Source organism: Amblyomma mixtum, chromosome 4 (genome assembly GCF_055824585.1).
Source record: "Amblyomma mixtum isolate Tamu chromosome 4, ASM5582458v1, whole genome shotgun sequence".
In the NCBI taxonomy this organism is placed as follows: Eukaryota; Metazoa; Arthropoda; class Arachnida; order Ixodida; family Ixodidae; genus Amblyomma; species Amblyomma mixtum.
In genome coordinates this window covers 66,456,679-66,473,205 of record NC_143015.1, presented here as the reverse complement: position 1 = coordinate 66,473,205, position 16,527 = coordinate 66,456,679, and the positions used below count along the sequence as shown (strand labels likewise).

The 16,527-nt window shown below is 44.5% G+C and overlaps 2 protein-coding genes across 5 annotated transcripts; both read right to left on the bottom strand.

Annotated features, from left to right (window-relative positions):
• Positions 1-574: 574 nt before the first annotated feature.
• LOC149346707 (uncharacterized) lies at positions 575-4,601 on the bottom strand. Its single transcript, XM_089586611.1, has one exon. It carries the CDS (start codon positions 2,140-2,142, stop codon positions 1,417-1,419), a length of 726 nt encoding a protein of 241 aa, XP_089442737.1. The 5' UTR covers positions 2,143-4,601; the 3' UTR covers positions 575-1,416.
• A 2,080-nt stretch (positions 4,602-6,681) lies between these two features.
• LOC149346706 (uncharacterized) lies at positions 6,682-14,270 on the bottom strand. Of its 4 annotated transcripts, XM_089586605.1 has the most exons (4): positions 14,137-14,270; positions 12,136-12,254; positions 11,671-11,735; positions 6,682-8,957 (listed from the first exon to the last, which is right to left on the bottom strand). In XM_089586605.1, coding segments are annotated over exons 2-4 (795 nt in total). In that variant the 5' UTR covers positions 12,138-12,254; positions 14,137-14,270; the 3' UTR covers positions 6,682-8,229. The 4 variants fall into 4 exon arrangements, with proteins under 4 accessions (XP_089442731.1, XP_089442729.1, XP_089442732.1 ...); XM_089586603.1 differs by having other exon boundaries at positions 11,671-12,254; XM_089586606.1 differs by lacking the exon at positions 12,136-12,254 and having other exon boundaries at positions 14,137-14,193.
• Positions 14,271-16,527: the final 2,257 nt, after the last annotated feature.

Sequence of the window (16,527 nt, the reverse complement as noted above, 5' to 3'; positions counted from 1 at the left end):
GGTCAGAATTTAGAAAACATTTTATGCAATGCAATTAAATACATGAACTAACCAAAGTCGCATAAAATGCAGATGCAACACGCACTCATAGTACATTCCTGAATTTCAAGAAGGATAACAGCAAACACTTTTCTGAATATATTATATCATTTTATACATCTGCAAAGCACAAACTGCGATCAGTTGCAGCAAACCATCTTTATGACCAAAAACCTGAACGCTGTGGTCAGCACAGCAAGTTCTATGATTGCACACTAGCCCAAAAGTGGAAAGGCTTGGTTCAGAAACATTTAAATGTAACATAACAAAAATGGCAACATACAGGCTAATGCGAGAATAGCTGCTGCTCTAATGATATGAAACTGTCAGCTCTACTGCACCAATAACGAGACAGACTGAAAACGCTGACAGAACTTGCATCAAAGAAATATGCCATTTGCACACAACAGTGAGAGAGAGTTATCACAAAAATTGCAGGAAAGAGATTGGTGGAATTAAATATTTTTTGCTACTTTTCAATGTAATAAGCACTGCTTTTAAACCCTGCAAAAAAAAAAGGGGGGGGGGGGGGGGGTTCACTGATTCTAACGATTTGCCGTAAGAAATCTGTAGCAGGTTTTTAAGAACAAAAATTGAACTGCATGATTTTGCAGACGAGGAATGCACCAATACAGAGAGCTTTCTTTTGCCTCCTTCCCATACCTTTCATTAATACTGCTGGGGCACCAACATGGAAAGACCAATACAGAAGCATGCCCATTCTGCAGCAGTATGCAAAGAAACTGACGGCTGCAGTGACATGCTATTTCGTAAAGCACTGCATATAAAATATGCTCAGAATGCACCAACTTCAGGAACAGGTCTCCTTTCACTCTTGTGAAGGGCCAAGAACTTGTACCAGCAATACCTCTTGAGCGTGCAAATAAGTTGTCTTGCAATAAGCCTTTCTTTCAATGACAAGTGATGCCATCTACACATGCCATGATTTTAACCCCCTATGTACAGTCTTTGTCAAAAGTATACAGCCCAAGGGGTCTGCTTCTGAGCCCTGCAGTGCGGCTTCTCCTGCACACTCAGGGACCCTAATCTCACGAAGGCAGAAGGACCTTAAGTCCTCAACCCTCCCATGCTTAGCACTGTCAAATGTGCTAAAGAGCCCCGCTACACAACTTGGAAGAAAACCCCTTGGGCTGTATATTTTTGACGAAGACTGTACATGTTCAGAAGCCCCGTGGACTCCTGCTTCTAATGGAGCACAAATACCTAACAAGTGCCTCTCAGCCACAATAGGCTGAGGGCAGCTAAGTTCCTTTTCAGGCAAGCTTGTCAATACAGGAAAACCCAGAAAACGTCACCGGTGACACAGGTTGGCTAGGAACACGTTTCATGGCAAATATTGAAAAAAGCGCCACAGCATCATGGAACCGAGCTACCTGTGGGGTGTATTTTCTCTTCGTGGCGCTGTAAATCACGTTTGTCCATGAACTTCTTGGGGCAAAACTGACACTGAAATGGTTTTTCGCCTTTGTGGGACTGCACGTGCCGCACGAGTGTCGCTTTTTGTGCAAAGGCCATGGGGCAAAGCTGGCACCGGAATGGCCTCAAGCCTGTATGGGTGCGTAGGTGTGTGGCCAGGTTGTTTTTAAACGCAAAGGCCTTGCCGCACTGGTCACAACGGTAGGGACGGTCGCCCGTGTGGGTACGAACATGGGCCACCAGGATGCTCCTCAGAGGAAAGCCGCAACCGCAGTAGTCGCAACGGTACGGACGGTCGCCTGTGTGGCTACGAACATGCACCTGCAGGTGTCCCTGCTGCGCAAATGTACTGCCGCAGTAGTCGCACTTGTAGGGACGGTCCCCGGTATGTGTGCGAAGGTGTACGCCTAGGTTGCTCTTTCGTGCAAAGCTGCTGCTGCAGTGATCGCACTTGTACGGACGCTCGCCCGTGTGCGTGCGGACGTGTGCCACCAGGCTGCTTCTCTTCACAAAGACCATGCCGCAGTAGGCGCAATGGTGCAGCTGCTTGTTTGTGTCTTTATCCTTGAGATTTCCAGCACTGGTACGAACAGCTGTCACATGGCGGCGCACTGCACATCCGCCATGTGAACTTTGTCCGGAGGGTGTATCATCCTTACCATGCATGGCGACGAAGCCTGCATTTGGAAAGCAGAATATATTTGTGAAACAAGAGACCCCATGTGCTACAGCTCATTCGGTGCCGTGGGCACAGCCTAGTGAATGTGGAAGGCGACACGACACAAGAGCCGTGCTGTCATATGCAATATCAGATTCAATAGGTCAAGTTTGAAGAGCACTCTGGTCTAAAACAAAATTTTAACGCGATAGCATGTTGGCTGTCGTCTCACAAAAACCACCCGGTTTCTCCATAACGAAATTCCCCAATTGGTCGAGAAGATCGCGATGTCATCGGCACTGCATATTTGAAAATCTGAGGACTACAATGTTTGAGTACCTTCCACCGTATTATCATATGGGATTATACTAACCACACCCTCTTCCACATTAATCCACTAATCCACCCATTAATCTTATTTAATCCACATACCCCACCAACTAATCTTCATTAATCAACTCGCTAATTCACCTTAATACATTTTCTGGGGTAGCGGTAAGTAGTAAGTGGTTTTATTATACATGATAAATGGAAGGAAAAAGATTGTTGCTAGCCCCGGCATCTGCCATCGCTGCTGGAAGCACATGATCTGGGGCAGCGGAAATAAAGGATAGCAGGCAGTGTGTAGGAGTGAAATGAAAGAGGTGAGGGGATAGTAGAAGGAACAGGGGGAGAGGTACACTGGCAGTAAATCTATTTACATATAAACATAATGACATATATACAGGTTGCACGCGCGTGAAGGTCTTGCAGAGCACAGTATAAACACACGTGCATGACACAAAGCACAGAACAGCTGGAGTGGGGGCGTCCAGCTGTTCATCGTCCAAGGTAGCACACGCGGAGCGTTCGGTCACTGCACGTAACTACCTGGCGGAGAACAGGTGCTGGGGTGGGCCTACTTCCAAAATTTGGGGTGTTATTTGGAATATTTGGGTACGGGCTAACTTCTGAATGTAATCGCATTTTCATTTTTTTTTCTTTAGGAATGTGGTTAAGAAGGCGTGAAGTTTTTTGTCAGTGAAATCTGCATTCAGTTCAGAGAGACATTTCAGCTTGCAGGTAACCCACCAATACCGAAAAATGGATGGCCATAACCCAGATGCCACGACCGGTTTAGCCCATGCGCTCATACCGTCACTGATGCCCAACAGTGGGCCGGAAGACAGTCTAAGAAGAAATAAGTGGCAGTTACTTAACCTCCGACACAGAACACTAGCACTGACTCCTTATGAGCTGTGAAGCTCCCGCGTCCTTTATTCTAAACACCACAAGAAAACTGCATGCAAATGGTATCAGCTACTCTTTAGACAGGTTAATTTTATGACATGACTGAACAGAAACCTAAGTGTATCCTCCCGAGACCCAGAAATAGAAAATTTGTCCATTACAAAATCACAAAATCACAGGAGGTTAAATGCTGTAGAAAGCTCTTTCTCGGCTGTATTTAGAATCTGTGCTGCTAATTAGTGAGTGTGATCGAAGTCATATTGGTTCTGTCCACTTTAGCTGCTCTAAATAGCGGGAGCAAGCACATTTTCTGGTGACGGCCAAGAAATGTAAGCTGATGAGCATGCATTTTAACAGGTAGTAAAGATCTTTTATGTGCTGATAAGCACTTGCAACAGTTCAACCCCCATGAGTGCAAACTGAGCAAATAGCGGGTTCTAGCTTTTATGTGTGCTTCAGAAATTTTATAACTTTCTCTATATTGAACGTTTTCAATCAAAAATGCCAAGAACACAGAAAAATCTGTGTCAGTCATATTTTGGATCCAACTTATCACACCCTACGCATATGAAAAAAAATTGGCAAAACAATTTGCTCTGGGTCCCAGAAGGAAGCATGAACGACATGCTTCAGTGAACATACACTAAAATGATGCAGGATAAAATTCATCTCTGTAAACCTGACCTGACTGAAAGAAAAGTTATTGCTACTGTCGTGTCCAGCTACTTAATAAAAGAAAGTAAAAAACAAGAACAATCGAGAAAATAATCAAAGTAATTCAATTGTAGGGTAATAGAATGGCAACAATTGAACTGGCAATAATTGAGACCAGACTTTTGCAAACACTCACAGCACTGCAGAACAAAACGCAAGACCAAAGATGGTACGCCAAAGGCACGGGGAACCAAGGCCTACTTATTATTTCATTGCAAGCATTTTTTCACAGCAGCCTTATGATTCGGGAGAATAATTCAAAAGGTTACAGAACAAACAAAAAACAAATAAACTCGCACTGTTCGCAAAAGTTTCCAGCATGCTCGTGTCCTTCTCTGCAAACTTGGGCACAATGTTAAAGAGAACATTCTGCAGTGCCAATCATTCACGTTTCAGTGATCTGGTCGTTCTCTTGGCATAACAGGTCAAGGTCGAAGAGCACGGAGAAACTGTGCAGAGACGTTGGGTACTGAAATGAATGAATGAGCTATTTTACATGCCATGAACAACGAGCTACAGTCGGATACAGCTTAAGAACGCAGCAGCTTTTCCCCGTCTAAGGACCCCCTTCCAGCCAGTGATGTCGGCCAATTCTCATGACCCTGCTAGAGTGATGAAGCAAGGATTGGTAGATGAAAGGGGATAATCCTTTCCCTCTATGGTCGGGGATAGATCCCTCTCTCCATTGCAGTGCCGCTACTTGCATTGTCACACTAGCAGAGTCGTGAGAATCAGCCGACGCCATTGGCTGGTAGGGGGGTCCTTTGACGGGGGAAGAGCCGCTGCGTTCTTGAGTGTATCTGGCTATAGTGGTTAAGTGTACGTTGGCAGTAGATATTTTGGATAATTCCTCTGTAGCCAGCTTGTACTCCCTGTGTTGGCACTGACCTGCAAAAGAAACAGAGCAAAGCAGCGCAAGTACAAAACAACGATTTACTATCCGTAAGCAGCTGCTTGTGAGCTATAACCATTCATAACTAGCACTGCCATGTAGATCTGGGGGGCAGATAAATGCAGTCATTTGATACCAAAAGTTTCATGTTTCATGAAAAGCACAGATATGCATTTTGTAGCACAGGGGATGGTTCTTTTGCAACACAGTTAAATTGTACTTTGGAAGCAGTGCTTATTTTTTAATTTTTGCGCATTAACAGCTAGTTCAAAAATGCAGAAAAAGCAGTAAACACGTAATGCTGTCCTCGAAAACTAATGCACTGTGCTTCTATGCTTAGGTCGCATCATTTCAAGATGTGCGAACTGCTTGCAAATAAACAGAATTTGTGGCATACACGTGACACACGCAGCTTCAGCCAGTCGTTTCTGTAAAGCAGACCACTCTTCGTAATTTTGCTTCGTGGTAGCTTTCCCTCATCATACAGAGCATCACATATGCACAGCAGCATAATTCCAGCACATATAAACGGAATAATTGCTCAGGATAGAGCTCAAATGTAAACATATCTAATTATTTCAATCTCATTAACCTATGTAACCAGGCTGCTAGACTGGGACGCTAATACATGCTTCCCACTTCCCGCTGCTAACACTTGTGAGTGATTTTCTGAGACATGACGCAGCTGGAAGAATAACTCCCAAACCTCTCTTATGTTGTTATGTTGTCTGGGTAAAAGCATGACCAAAACTTCCTTGACAGTGCCCAAAGCCAAGCCCACCTCTGTGATCTGACCATAGATGGCAGCACATTCTGTCACCCACGTAGTTCAGGATCACCTGAGACACAAAACTTTTCTCTCTAAGGACCACCTCAACAATCTTCCTTCTAGCCAGCATATCCAGCTCAAATGCGAGCGCCACCCACATAGCTATCACTCCAATGTGAATGTGCAGTCAAAGGGCGCTACACAACGCTTGCAGCAGATCCTACTCCACATGAACACACCAGGTGTTAGAATCTAATCTGGAAGATTGGTTTGGTTTGGTTTATGAGGTTTAACGTCCCAAAGCGACACAGGCTATGAGAGATGCCATAGTGGAGGGCTCCGGAAATTTCGACCACCAGGGGTTCTTTAATGTGCACTGACATCGCACAGTACACGAGCGTCTAGAATTTCTCCTCCAAAGAAATTCGACCGCCGCGGCCGGAATCGAACCCACGTCTTTCGGGTCAGCAGCTGAGCACCATAACCACTGAGCCACCGCTGCGGCTCATCTGGAAGAGACAAGAAAAAGACTAGGCTCTCTAATAAGCTTCTACAATGTATTAACACCAAGCGGCCATTATGCACAACCAAAATGCAGCGTACACACAGTTAGGGCTTTGCACATAAAAGATATCGAAGCAATGACCACTGGCCATGTAAAGGTCCCTCTGATATGAAGGAAAAAGCCAGCTAACACACAAAAAAAAAGTGGTTTATTATGGTTTATGGTGGTTTTAACGTCCCAAAGCAACTCTGGCTGTTCTGAAAACAAATATATGGTCATAAAAAAGAATATGCCAAACTGCAGGAAGGTAAAAAAAAAGTTCCAGCACAATGATTTGTAGAGGTCCAGTAAATGTTTAAACGGTTAGAAGTTCGAAAACCGTACTGGGAACAAGTTTGTTTCTAAAACACTTGCAATAATTTCATAGTTACTTCCAATTCCAGTTCTAGTTTTTAATGATGAGAATAACTCATCCTGTCATTCTGTGCATGTCACAATAGTCTATCACCAAACATTATCAGCAAAGGCAAAACAGTTTTTTATTTTAACATGAACCATAAACCACGAAAATCGGCATCCGAAACGGTTGGAATTTAGAAAACATTTTATGCAATGCAATTAAATACATGAACTAACCTAAATCACATAAAATGCAGATGTGACACACGCTCATAGTACATTCCTGGATTTCCAGGAGGATAAGAGCAAACACTTCTCTGAACATATCACATCATTTTATACATCTGAAAAGCACAAACTGTGATCAGTTGCAGCAAACCGCCTTTATGACCAAAAACCTGAACGCTATGTTCAGCACAGCAAGTTTTATGATTGCACACTAGCCAAAAAGTGGAAAGGCTTGTTTCTGAAACATTTAAATGTAACATAACAAAATGGCAACATACAGGCTAATGCTAGAATAGCTGCTGCTCTAATGATAATACACTCTAATGATAATACGAAACTGTCAGCTGTACTGCACCATAACGAGGGACTGAAAATGCGGACAGAACTTGCAGCAAAGAAATATGCCATTTGCACACAACAGTGAGAGAGAGTTATCACAAAAATCGCAAGGAAGAGATTGGTGGAATTAAATATTTTTCACTACTTTTCAATGTAATAAACACTGCTCTTAAACCCTGCAAAAAAAAAAAAAACAGGTTTCACTGCTTCAAACGATTTGCCATAAGAAATCTGTAGCAGGTTTTTCAGACGAGGAATGCACCAATAGAGAGAGCTTTCTTCTGCCTCCTTCCCATACCTTTCATTAATACTGCTGGGACACCAACATGGAAAGACCGATACAGAAGCATGCCCATTCTGCAGCAGTATGCAAAGGAAACTGACAGCTGCAGTGACATAAATATGCTATTTCGTAAAGCACTGCATATAAAATATGCTCAGAATGCACCAACTTCAGGAACAGGTCTCCTTTCAATCTAGTGAAGGTCCAAGAACTTGTACCAGCAATACGTCTTGAATGTGCAAAAAAGTCATCTTGCAAAAAGCCTTTGTTTCAATGACAAGTGATGCCGTCTACACATGCCATGATTTTAACCCCCTATGTACAGTCTTTGTCAAAAGTATACAGCCCAAGGGGTCTGCTTCTGAGCCCTGCAGCACGGCTTCTCCTGCACACTCAGGGACCCTAATCTCACGAAGGCAGAAGGACCTTAAGTCCTCAACCCTGCCATGCTTAGCACTGTCAAATGTGCTAAAGAGCCCCGCTACACGACTTGGAAGGAAACCCCTTGGGCTGTATATTTTTGACGAAGACTGTACATGTTCAGGAGCCCAGTGGACTCCTGCTTCTAATGAAGCACAAATACCAAACAAGTGCCTCTAAGCCATAATAGGCTGAGGGCGGGTAAGTTCCATTTCAGACAAGCTTGTCAATACAGGAAAACCTGGAAAATGTCACCAGTGACACAGGTTGGCTAGGAACACGTTTCATGGCAAATATTGGAGAAAGCGCCACAGCATCATGGAACCGAGCTATCTGTGGGGTGCATTCGCTTTTCGTGGCGCTGTAAATCACGTTTGTCCAAGAACTTCTTAGGGCAAAACTGACACTGAAATCGTTTCTCGCCTTTGTGGGACTGCACGTGCCGCACGAGTGTCGCTTGTTGTGCAAAGGCCATGGGGCAAAGCTGGCACTGGAATGGCCTCAAGCCTGTATGGGTGCGTAGGTGTGTGGCCAGGTTGTTTTTAGAAGCAAAGGCCTTGCCGCACTGGTCACAACGGTAGGGACGGTCGCCCGTGTGGGTACGAACATGGGCCACCAGGACGCTCCTCTGAGGAAAGCCACAACCACAGTAGTCGCAACGGTACGGACGGTTGCCTGTGTGGCTGCGAACATGCACCTGCAGGTGTCCCTGCTGCGCAAATGTACTGCCGCAGTAGTCGCACTTGTAGGGACGGTCCCCGGTATGTGTGCGAAGGTGTACAGCTAGGTTGCTCTTTCGTGCAAAGCTGCTGCTGCAGTGATCGCACTTGTACGGACGCTCGCCCGTGTGCGTGCGAACGTGTATCACCAGCCTGCTTCTCTTCACAAAGACCATGCCGCAGTAGGCGCAATGGTGCAGCTGCTTGTTTGTGTCTTTATCCTTGAGATTTCCAGCACTGGTACGAACAGCTGTCACATGGCGGCGCACTGCACATCCGCCGTGTCCAGAGGGTGTACCATCCTTACCATGCATGGTGACGAATCCTGCATTTGGAAAGCAGAATATATTTGTGAAACAAGAGACCCCATGTGCTACAGCTCATTTGGTGCCGTGGGCACAGCCTAGTGAATGTGGAAGGCGACACGACACAAGAGCCGTGCTGTCATATGCAATATCAGATTCAATAGGTCAAGCTTGAAGAGAACCCTGGCCTAAAACAAAATTTTAACGCGATAGCACGTAGGCTGTTTTCCCGTTTCTCCAAAATGAAATTCCCCCGATTGGTCGAGAGGATCGCGATGTCATCGGAACCACAAATCTGAAAATCTGAGGACTAGAATGTTTGAGTACCTTCCACCGGATTATCATATGGGATTATACTAACCACACCCTCTTCCACCTTAATCCACCCATTAATCTTAGCTAATCCACATACCCCACCAACTAATCCTCATTAATCAACTCAATAATTCACCTAAATACATTTTCTGGGGTAGCGATAAGTAGTAAGTGGTTTTATTATACATGATAAATGGAAGGAAAAAGATTGTTCTAGCCCTGGCATCTGCCATCGCTGCTGGAAGCACATGATCTGGGGCAGCGGAAATAAAGGATAGGAGGCAGTGTGTTGAAGTGAAATGAAAGAGTTGAGGGGATAGTAGAAGGGACAGGGGGAGAGGTACGCTGGCAATAAATCTATTTACATATTAACATAATAACATATATACAGGTCGCATGCGCGTGAAGGTCTTGCAGAGCACGGTATAAACACACGTGCACGGCACAAAGCACAAAACAGCTGGAGTGGGGGCGTCCAGCTGTTCATTGTCCAAGGTAGCACACGTGGAGCGTTCGGTCACTGCACGTAACTTCCTGGTGGAGAACAGGCACTAGGGTGGGCCTACTTCCAAAATTTGGGCTGTCATTTGGAATATTTGGGTACGGGCTAACTTCCGAATGTAATCGCATTTTCATTTTTTTTTCTTTAGGAATGTGGTTAAGAAGGCGTGAAGTTTTTTGTCAGTGAAATCTGCATTCAGTTCAGGGAGACATTTCAGCTTGCAGGTAACCCACCAATACCGAAAAATGGATGGCCATAACCCAGATGCCACAACCGGTTTGGCCCATGCGCTCATACCGTCACTGATGCCCAACAGTGGGCCGGAAGACAGTCTAAGAAGAAATAAGTGGCAGTTACTTAACCTCCGACACAGAACACTAGCACTGACTCCTTATGAGCTGTGAAGCTCCCGCGTCCTTTATTCTAAACACCACAAGAAAACTGCATGCAAATGGTATCAGCTACTCTTTAGACCGGTTAATTTTATGACATGACTGAACAGAAACCTAAGTGTATCCTCCCGAGACCCAGAAATAGAAAATTTGTTCATTACAAAATCACAAGCATTGCAGCCATGGCAGGAGGTTAAACGCTGTAAAAAGCTCTTTTTTGGCTGTTTTTAGAATCTGTGCTGCTAATTAGTGAGTGTGATCGATGTCATATTGGTTCTGTCCACTTTAGCGGCTCTCTAAATAGTAGGAGCCAGCACAAGCACATTTTCCGGTGGCGACCAAAAAATGTAAGCTGATGAGCATGCATTTTAACAGGTAGTAAAGCTCTTTTATGTGCTGATTAGCACTTGCAACAGTTAAACCCCCAAGAGTGCAAATTGAGCAAATAGAGGGTTCTAGCCTTCATGTGTGCTTCAGAAATTTTATAACTTTCTCTGTATTAAACGTTTTCAATCAAAAATGCCAAGAGCACAGAAAAATCTGTGTCAGTCATGTTTTGGATCCAACTTATCACACCCTACGCATATGAAAAAAAATTGGCAAAACAATTTGCTCTGGGTCCCAGAAGGAAGCATGAACGACATGCTTCAGTCAACATATACTAAAATGATACAGGATGAAATTCACCTCTGTAAATCTGACCTGACTGAAAGAAAAGTTATTGCTACTGTCTTCTCCAGCTACTTAATAAAAGAAAGTAAAAAACAAGAACAATCAAGAAAATAATCAAAGTAATTCAATTGTAGGGAATAGGATGGCAATAATTGAATTGGCAATAATTGAGACCAGACTTTTGCAAACACTCACACGCCGAAGGAACGGGCAACCGAGGCCTACTCATTATTTCATTGCAAGCAATTTTTCACTGCAGCCTCTTGATTCGGGAGAATAATTCAAAAGGTTACAGAGTAAACAAAAAACAAACAAACTCGCACTGTTCACACAAAGTTTCCAGCATGCTCGTGTCCTTCTCTGCAAACTTGGGCACAATGTCAAAGAGAACATTCTGCAGTGCCAATCATTAGTGATCTTCAGTGATCTAGTTGTTCTCTTGGCATAACAGGTCAAGCTCGAAGAGCACGGAGAAACTGCGCAGAGACATTGGGTACTGAAATGAATGGATGAGCTATTTTACATGCCACATGAACAACGAGCTACAGTCGGGTACAATTTAAGAACGCAGCGGCTTTTCCCCATCAAAGGACCCCCTTCCAGCCAGTGACATTGGCCGATTCTCATGACACTACTAGAGTGATGAAGCAAGGATTGGTAGAAGAAAGGGGATAATCCTTTCCCTCTATGGTCAGGGATAGATCCCTCTCTCCATTGCAGTGCCACTCCCTGCATTGTCACACTAGCAGAGTCGTGAGAATCGGCCGACGCCATTGGCTGGTAGGGGGGTCCTTTGACGGGGGAAGAGCCGCTGCGTTCTTGAGTGTATCTGGCTATAGTGGTTAAGTGTACGTTGGCAGTAGATATTTTGGATAATTCCTCTGTAGCCAGCTTGTACCCCCTGTGTTGGCACTGACCTGCAAAAGAAACAGAGCAAAGCAGCGTAAGTACAAAACAACGATTTACTATCCGTAAGCGGCTGCTTGTGAGCTATAACCATTCATAACTAGCACTGCCATGTAGATCTGGAGGGCAGGTAACTGCAGTTGTTTGATACCAAAAGTTTCATGTTCCATGAAAAGCACAGATATGCATTTTGTAGCACAGGGGGATGGTTCTTTTGCAAAACAGTTAAATTGTACTTTGGAAGCAGTGCTTATTTTTACTTTTCCGCATAAACAGCTAGTTCAAGAATACAGAAAAAGCAGTAAAAACATAATGCTGTTCTCAAAAACTAATGCATTGTGCTTCCATGCTTAGGTCTCATCATTTCAAGGTGTGCGAACTGCTACTAAATAAACAGAATTTGTGGCATACATGTGATAAACACAGCTTCAACCAGTTGTTTCTGTAAAGCAGACCACTCTTCGTAATGTTGCTTCGTCGTAGCTTTCCCTCTTAGTACAGAGCATCACATATGCAGAGCAGCATAATTCCTGCACATATAAATGGAATTATGCTCAGGATAGAGCTTGAATGTAAACATATCCAATTATTTCAACCTCTTTAATCTATGTAACCAGGCTGCTGGATTGGGACGCTAATAAGTGCTTCCCGCTTCCCACTGCTGACACTTCTGAGCGATTTTCTGAAACATGACGCAGCTGGAAGAATAACTCCTAAACTTCTCTTATGTTGTTATGTTGTCTGGGTAAAAGCATGACCAAAACTTCCTTGACAGTGCCCACAGCCAAGCCCACCTCTGTGATTTGACCACAGATGGCAGCACATTCTCAAGAGCAGCCACTCTGTCACCCACATAGTTCAGGATCACCTGAGACACACTTCTCTCTCTCTCTCTCTCTAAGTACCACCTCAACAATGTTCCTTCTAGCCAGCATATTCAGCTCAGATGTGAGCACCACCCACATAGCTATCACTCCAATTTGAATGTGCAGACAAAGGGTGCTACACAACGCTTGCAGCAGATCCTACTCCACATGAACACACCAGGTGTTAGAATATCATCTGGAAGAGACAAGACAAAGACTAGGCTCTCTAATAAGCTTCTACAATGTATCAACACCAAGCGGACATTATGCACAACCAAAATGCAGCGTACACAATGTTAGGGCATTGCACGTAAAGTATCGAAGCAATGACTACTGGCCATGTAAAGGTCCCTTCAATATGAAGGAAAAAGCCAGCTAACACAAAAAAAAGTGGTTTATTATGGTTTATGGTGGTTTTAACGTCCCAAAGCAACTCTGGCTGTTCTGAAAACAAATATATGGTCATAAAAAAGAATATGCCAAACATAAGCTCTCCAATATGCGAATGTAATTTGTAACTCAACAACCGAACAAGGAAACACTCTCATTAGCATGAGCACTTTTTAGTAGAAAGTTCGTCGGTATCAGTGTTGTGGCCGTCCAATCATTACAACCAGGTCACCGCAGCACGAAGGGCTAGGTGGAGCCAAAAAAAAAAGGAAATGTCCCAAGCAACAAAACAAGATGGAAACTGTCCCAATACTGTGTCTTTGCATTCTTTCAAACATTCAAAACTGGTACAGCGCACCACTGATCGAGTCAATGCTTGTTACCTCCGCCTTGCCCATGCGGATACTTTATCTGCTTAATCCACAGAGAGCCTCCAATACAATTCGATGAACCAATGAATTTGAGTGCAGCCAAAAATGAAACTGGCTTCACAGGCAAGTGACAGTTTAGCACTCCATGACATTACACAAGTGTAGTGAATAGGAGTTGTTGGCGTACAGTCAACTTTGAAACAGTGTGGAGGACGAGACAATGAAGCAACAGTGCTCATGGTGTCTGTCCTTTCCTGTCTTATCCTTGGCATTGTTTTAAGCATGATCAATGACATTTCATGACAGTTCTCTCCAATGCGCCATACAATGTGCATAGTGCTGAGAGCTGGTCGATGCGGTGGGATGCCGAACACTATAGTCCGCACTGCATGACTAGGCAAACAGCTGACTTAATTTTTTATAGGGTTTAACGTCCCAAAGCGACTCAGGCTATGAGGGACGCTGTAGTGAAGGGCTCCGGATAATTTCGACCGCCTGAGGTTCTTTAATGTGCACTGACATCGCACAGTACACGGGCCTTTAGCATTTCACTGCCATCGAAATGCGACAGCCGAGGCCGGGATCGAACCTGTCTTTCGGGGCAGCAGCCGTGCACCATAACCACCGAGCCACCGCAGCAGCTGGCAAACAGATGATCGCCTTTGCAATTGTCTGATATTTCCTCCTTTGGCAGTCATTAACTTCGGTGTTGCTGACACTTAGCCAACCACATTTTTTGGCTGCTTTCTACCGTTCTGCCGCATCTACCTGTAGTACCTGCTTACATGTCTGAACTGCTGTCAGGTTGTTAGTACCACAGGACTGCGAGGGGCCCAGGAGAATGCTGGGAATATGGCACCGGCCATGTATGCTGTGCCCACTGTGTCGACATTCTTGCAAAAGAGCTAGGTTCCTATCAGGTGACGCATCCCACACAAAGCAGGCCTTCGCCACCGCCTCACGTCAACCCATGTACGGGTAGCCCTGGATACCCTCCAAGAGTTGTCCGCATCCCTCCGAAAATTCCTGGTTCCTGACCACGGACACAGCACCACATTCTCACATGCCTCTCTGCAAAGCACTCCAGACACATGCTGCTTTCGTTTTCAGTTCCTTCCCGTGCCTGGCGAAGTGTTTTGATCCTGCGCCGAGATGTACGTCAATGAATTTGTTGCGCTTGTTAGGCGGATAGAGCTGCTCTGCAGGAGCCACTAGGTCGAAAGGGGTCACTCCACACCTCACACCATCACTACCATCACCGCACACTTGAAAACGAAACACACTCGGTCAAAACGAAAGCACATATTGCTCGTCGCCTCGCCACACGGGCAGAGAAACTTCTGCTCTTGGTCTCTCGGGTCCTACGAAAAAAATGCGATGTTGTCTGCGCATAGCGCAGCAAGGTTCCGCTGTCGCTGTTCCTGGTTTTTCGTTGTCCATCCCGTGCTCGTTCGGAACGTGCGTGTCATGTGCACAGAAGAACAGTTGCTAGAGAAAATGGGCCTGGGTATAAAGTCTCAGGTAAGGCTTACAAATGATACGAAAAGCTGGTTCTGGATCAGTTCAGCGACTCAACTAGCAAATAAATACCAGCGCTGCCATCTTTGATTGATGCGTGCCGCGATACAGCTTGTTAGAGCACTTGTTTGGTGAAAGAGAGAAAAAATAACATATCGCCAAGCCCGCCAAGCTTATGTGAATAGAAGAACAAAATACATGAGAGAATTGAACCGAACGTGCAGGTTATTACCCAATTCTCCCGGTGCGGAAAAAAAAAAGTAAATTGGAAGCCAGCCGACTTTGTGGAAACGAAACCGTGTGCTCCGTTTCGTGGTTTCGGTTGCTGTTTCGAACGCGCGCATCGATTGCTGTTTTGAACTTTTATCGGCAACAATCGATTCGTGGTGCTTGCGCGCCATAGTTATATGATTTATATGCGGCTGGGCCGGGGAGTGGGACTTCATGCGCATGCATTCCATAAAGCTCTTGACAATGTCGGTTTTGAAAACGAGACTTTTACTGAGACCCTTCGAAAATTGCACTTTTCGATTTATTTTTCACAGTAAATGCGTCGAGCAGACATATTATTCGAGGGCGACACAGGAGCCGAATGTTCTCGGGCACGCTCAAGACGCTGTTCTGTTTTTGGAACGAGCTCCTTTCCTCTGCTCAAACTGCACGCCCATAAGTTGCATGATAGACGGGCCTTTTAATGACCGAATATTACATAAAGCTTAAATATATATATAAAGCGTTTTCTTCCCATATTTGGGTCGCCAGCCTTAAGTTCACTGCGGTTCATCGGCATCACTGATGAGGTGTTATGAAGCAACGGGAGCTGATAAAAAATACACATGCAGGTTTGCCATCCCGGCCAGTAAAAAAAAAAAAAAAGAAAAGAAAAAAGAAACAACTGCCTCCAATTGGCTTTGGCAACAGGATCGAATGACCTGGAACCAGTCGGAACCAATAAGAAAAGCCTTATTTTTCAATTGGTTATGACTGAGTCGGGAGGTGAACTAACAGTCCGAAGGGCGAACTTGACTGTACAATCGGGAGAGCCTTACTTCCATTTTGTTATGACTGAGTCAGGGGAGGAACCAATTGAATCCAACTGGACCTGCCATTTGGAAAGAACAGGAACCTGTTGGAATTGGGGAATCAATTACTTCCGATTGGCTATGATCGAGTGAGTGGAAGAACCAACTGAGTACAACTAGACTTTACAAAGTGGAAGAAGTTCTAACAAACCAAGAAAGCCTTAGTTTGAGTTGCTTTGATTGAGTCTGAAAAAAACCATTTGAGAACCATACCTTTCAGATTGGCGAAAGGTATGGTTCCTCATTCATGCAACACTTAGACTATGTATCGATGTCGCTTGTACTGGGGAAAGATAGTAGATTAAAAAAAAAATGAAAGCAGATCATAATTGACTGCAATAGTCGAACCCGTCATAATGAAACGGCTTGTACCAAAATAATGTATATTACAAAGGAATGAAGATTGCCCTAGGAAGCTCGGTCAACATGGGCTATAACGATGAAATAAGACTAAAGTTTTTGAGTCATTAAAGCTGTTCTTGTGAACTATGGGGGGATTATATATACACATACGAATTTTAACATTTTCCTCGACAGTACAACATAATGTGCGACTGAAAAAGTTAAATTACACAC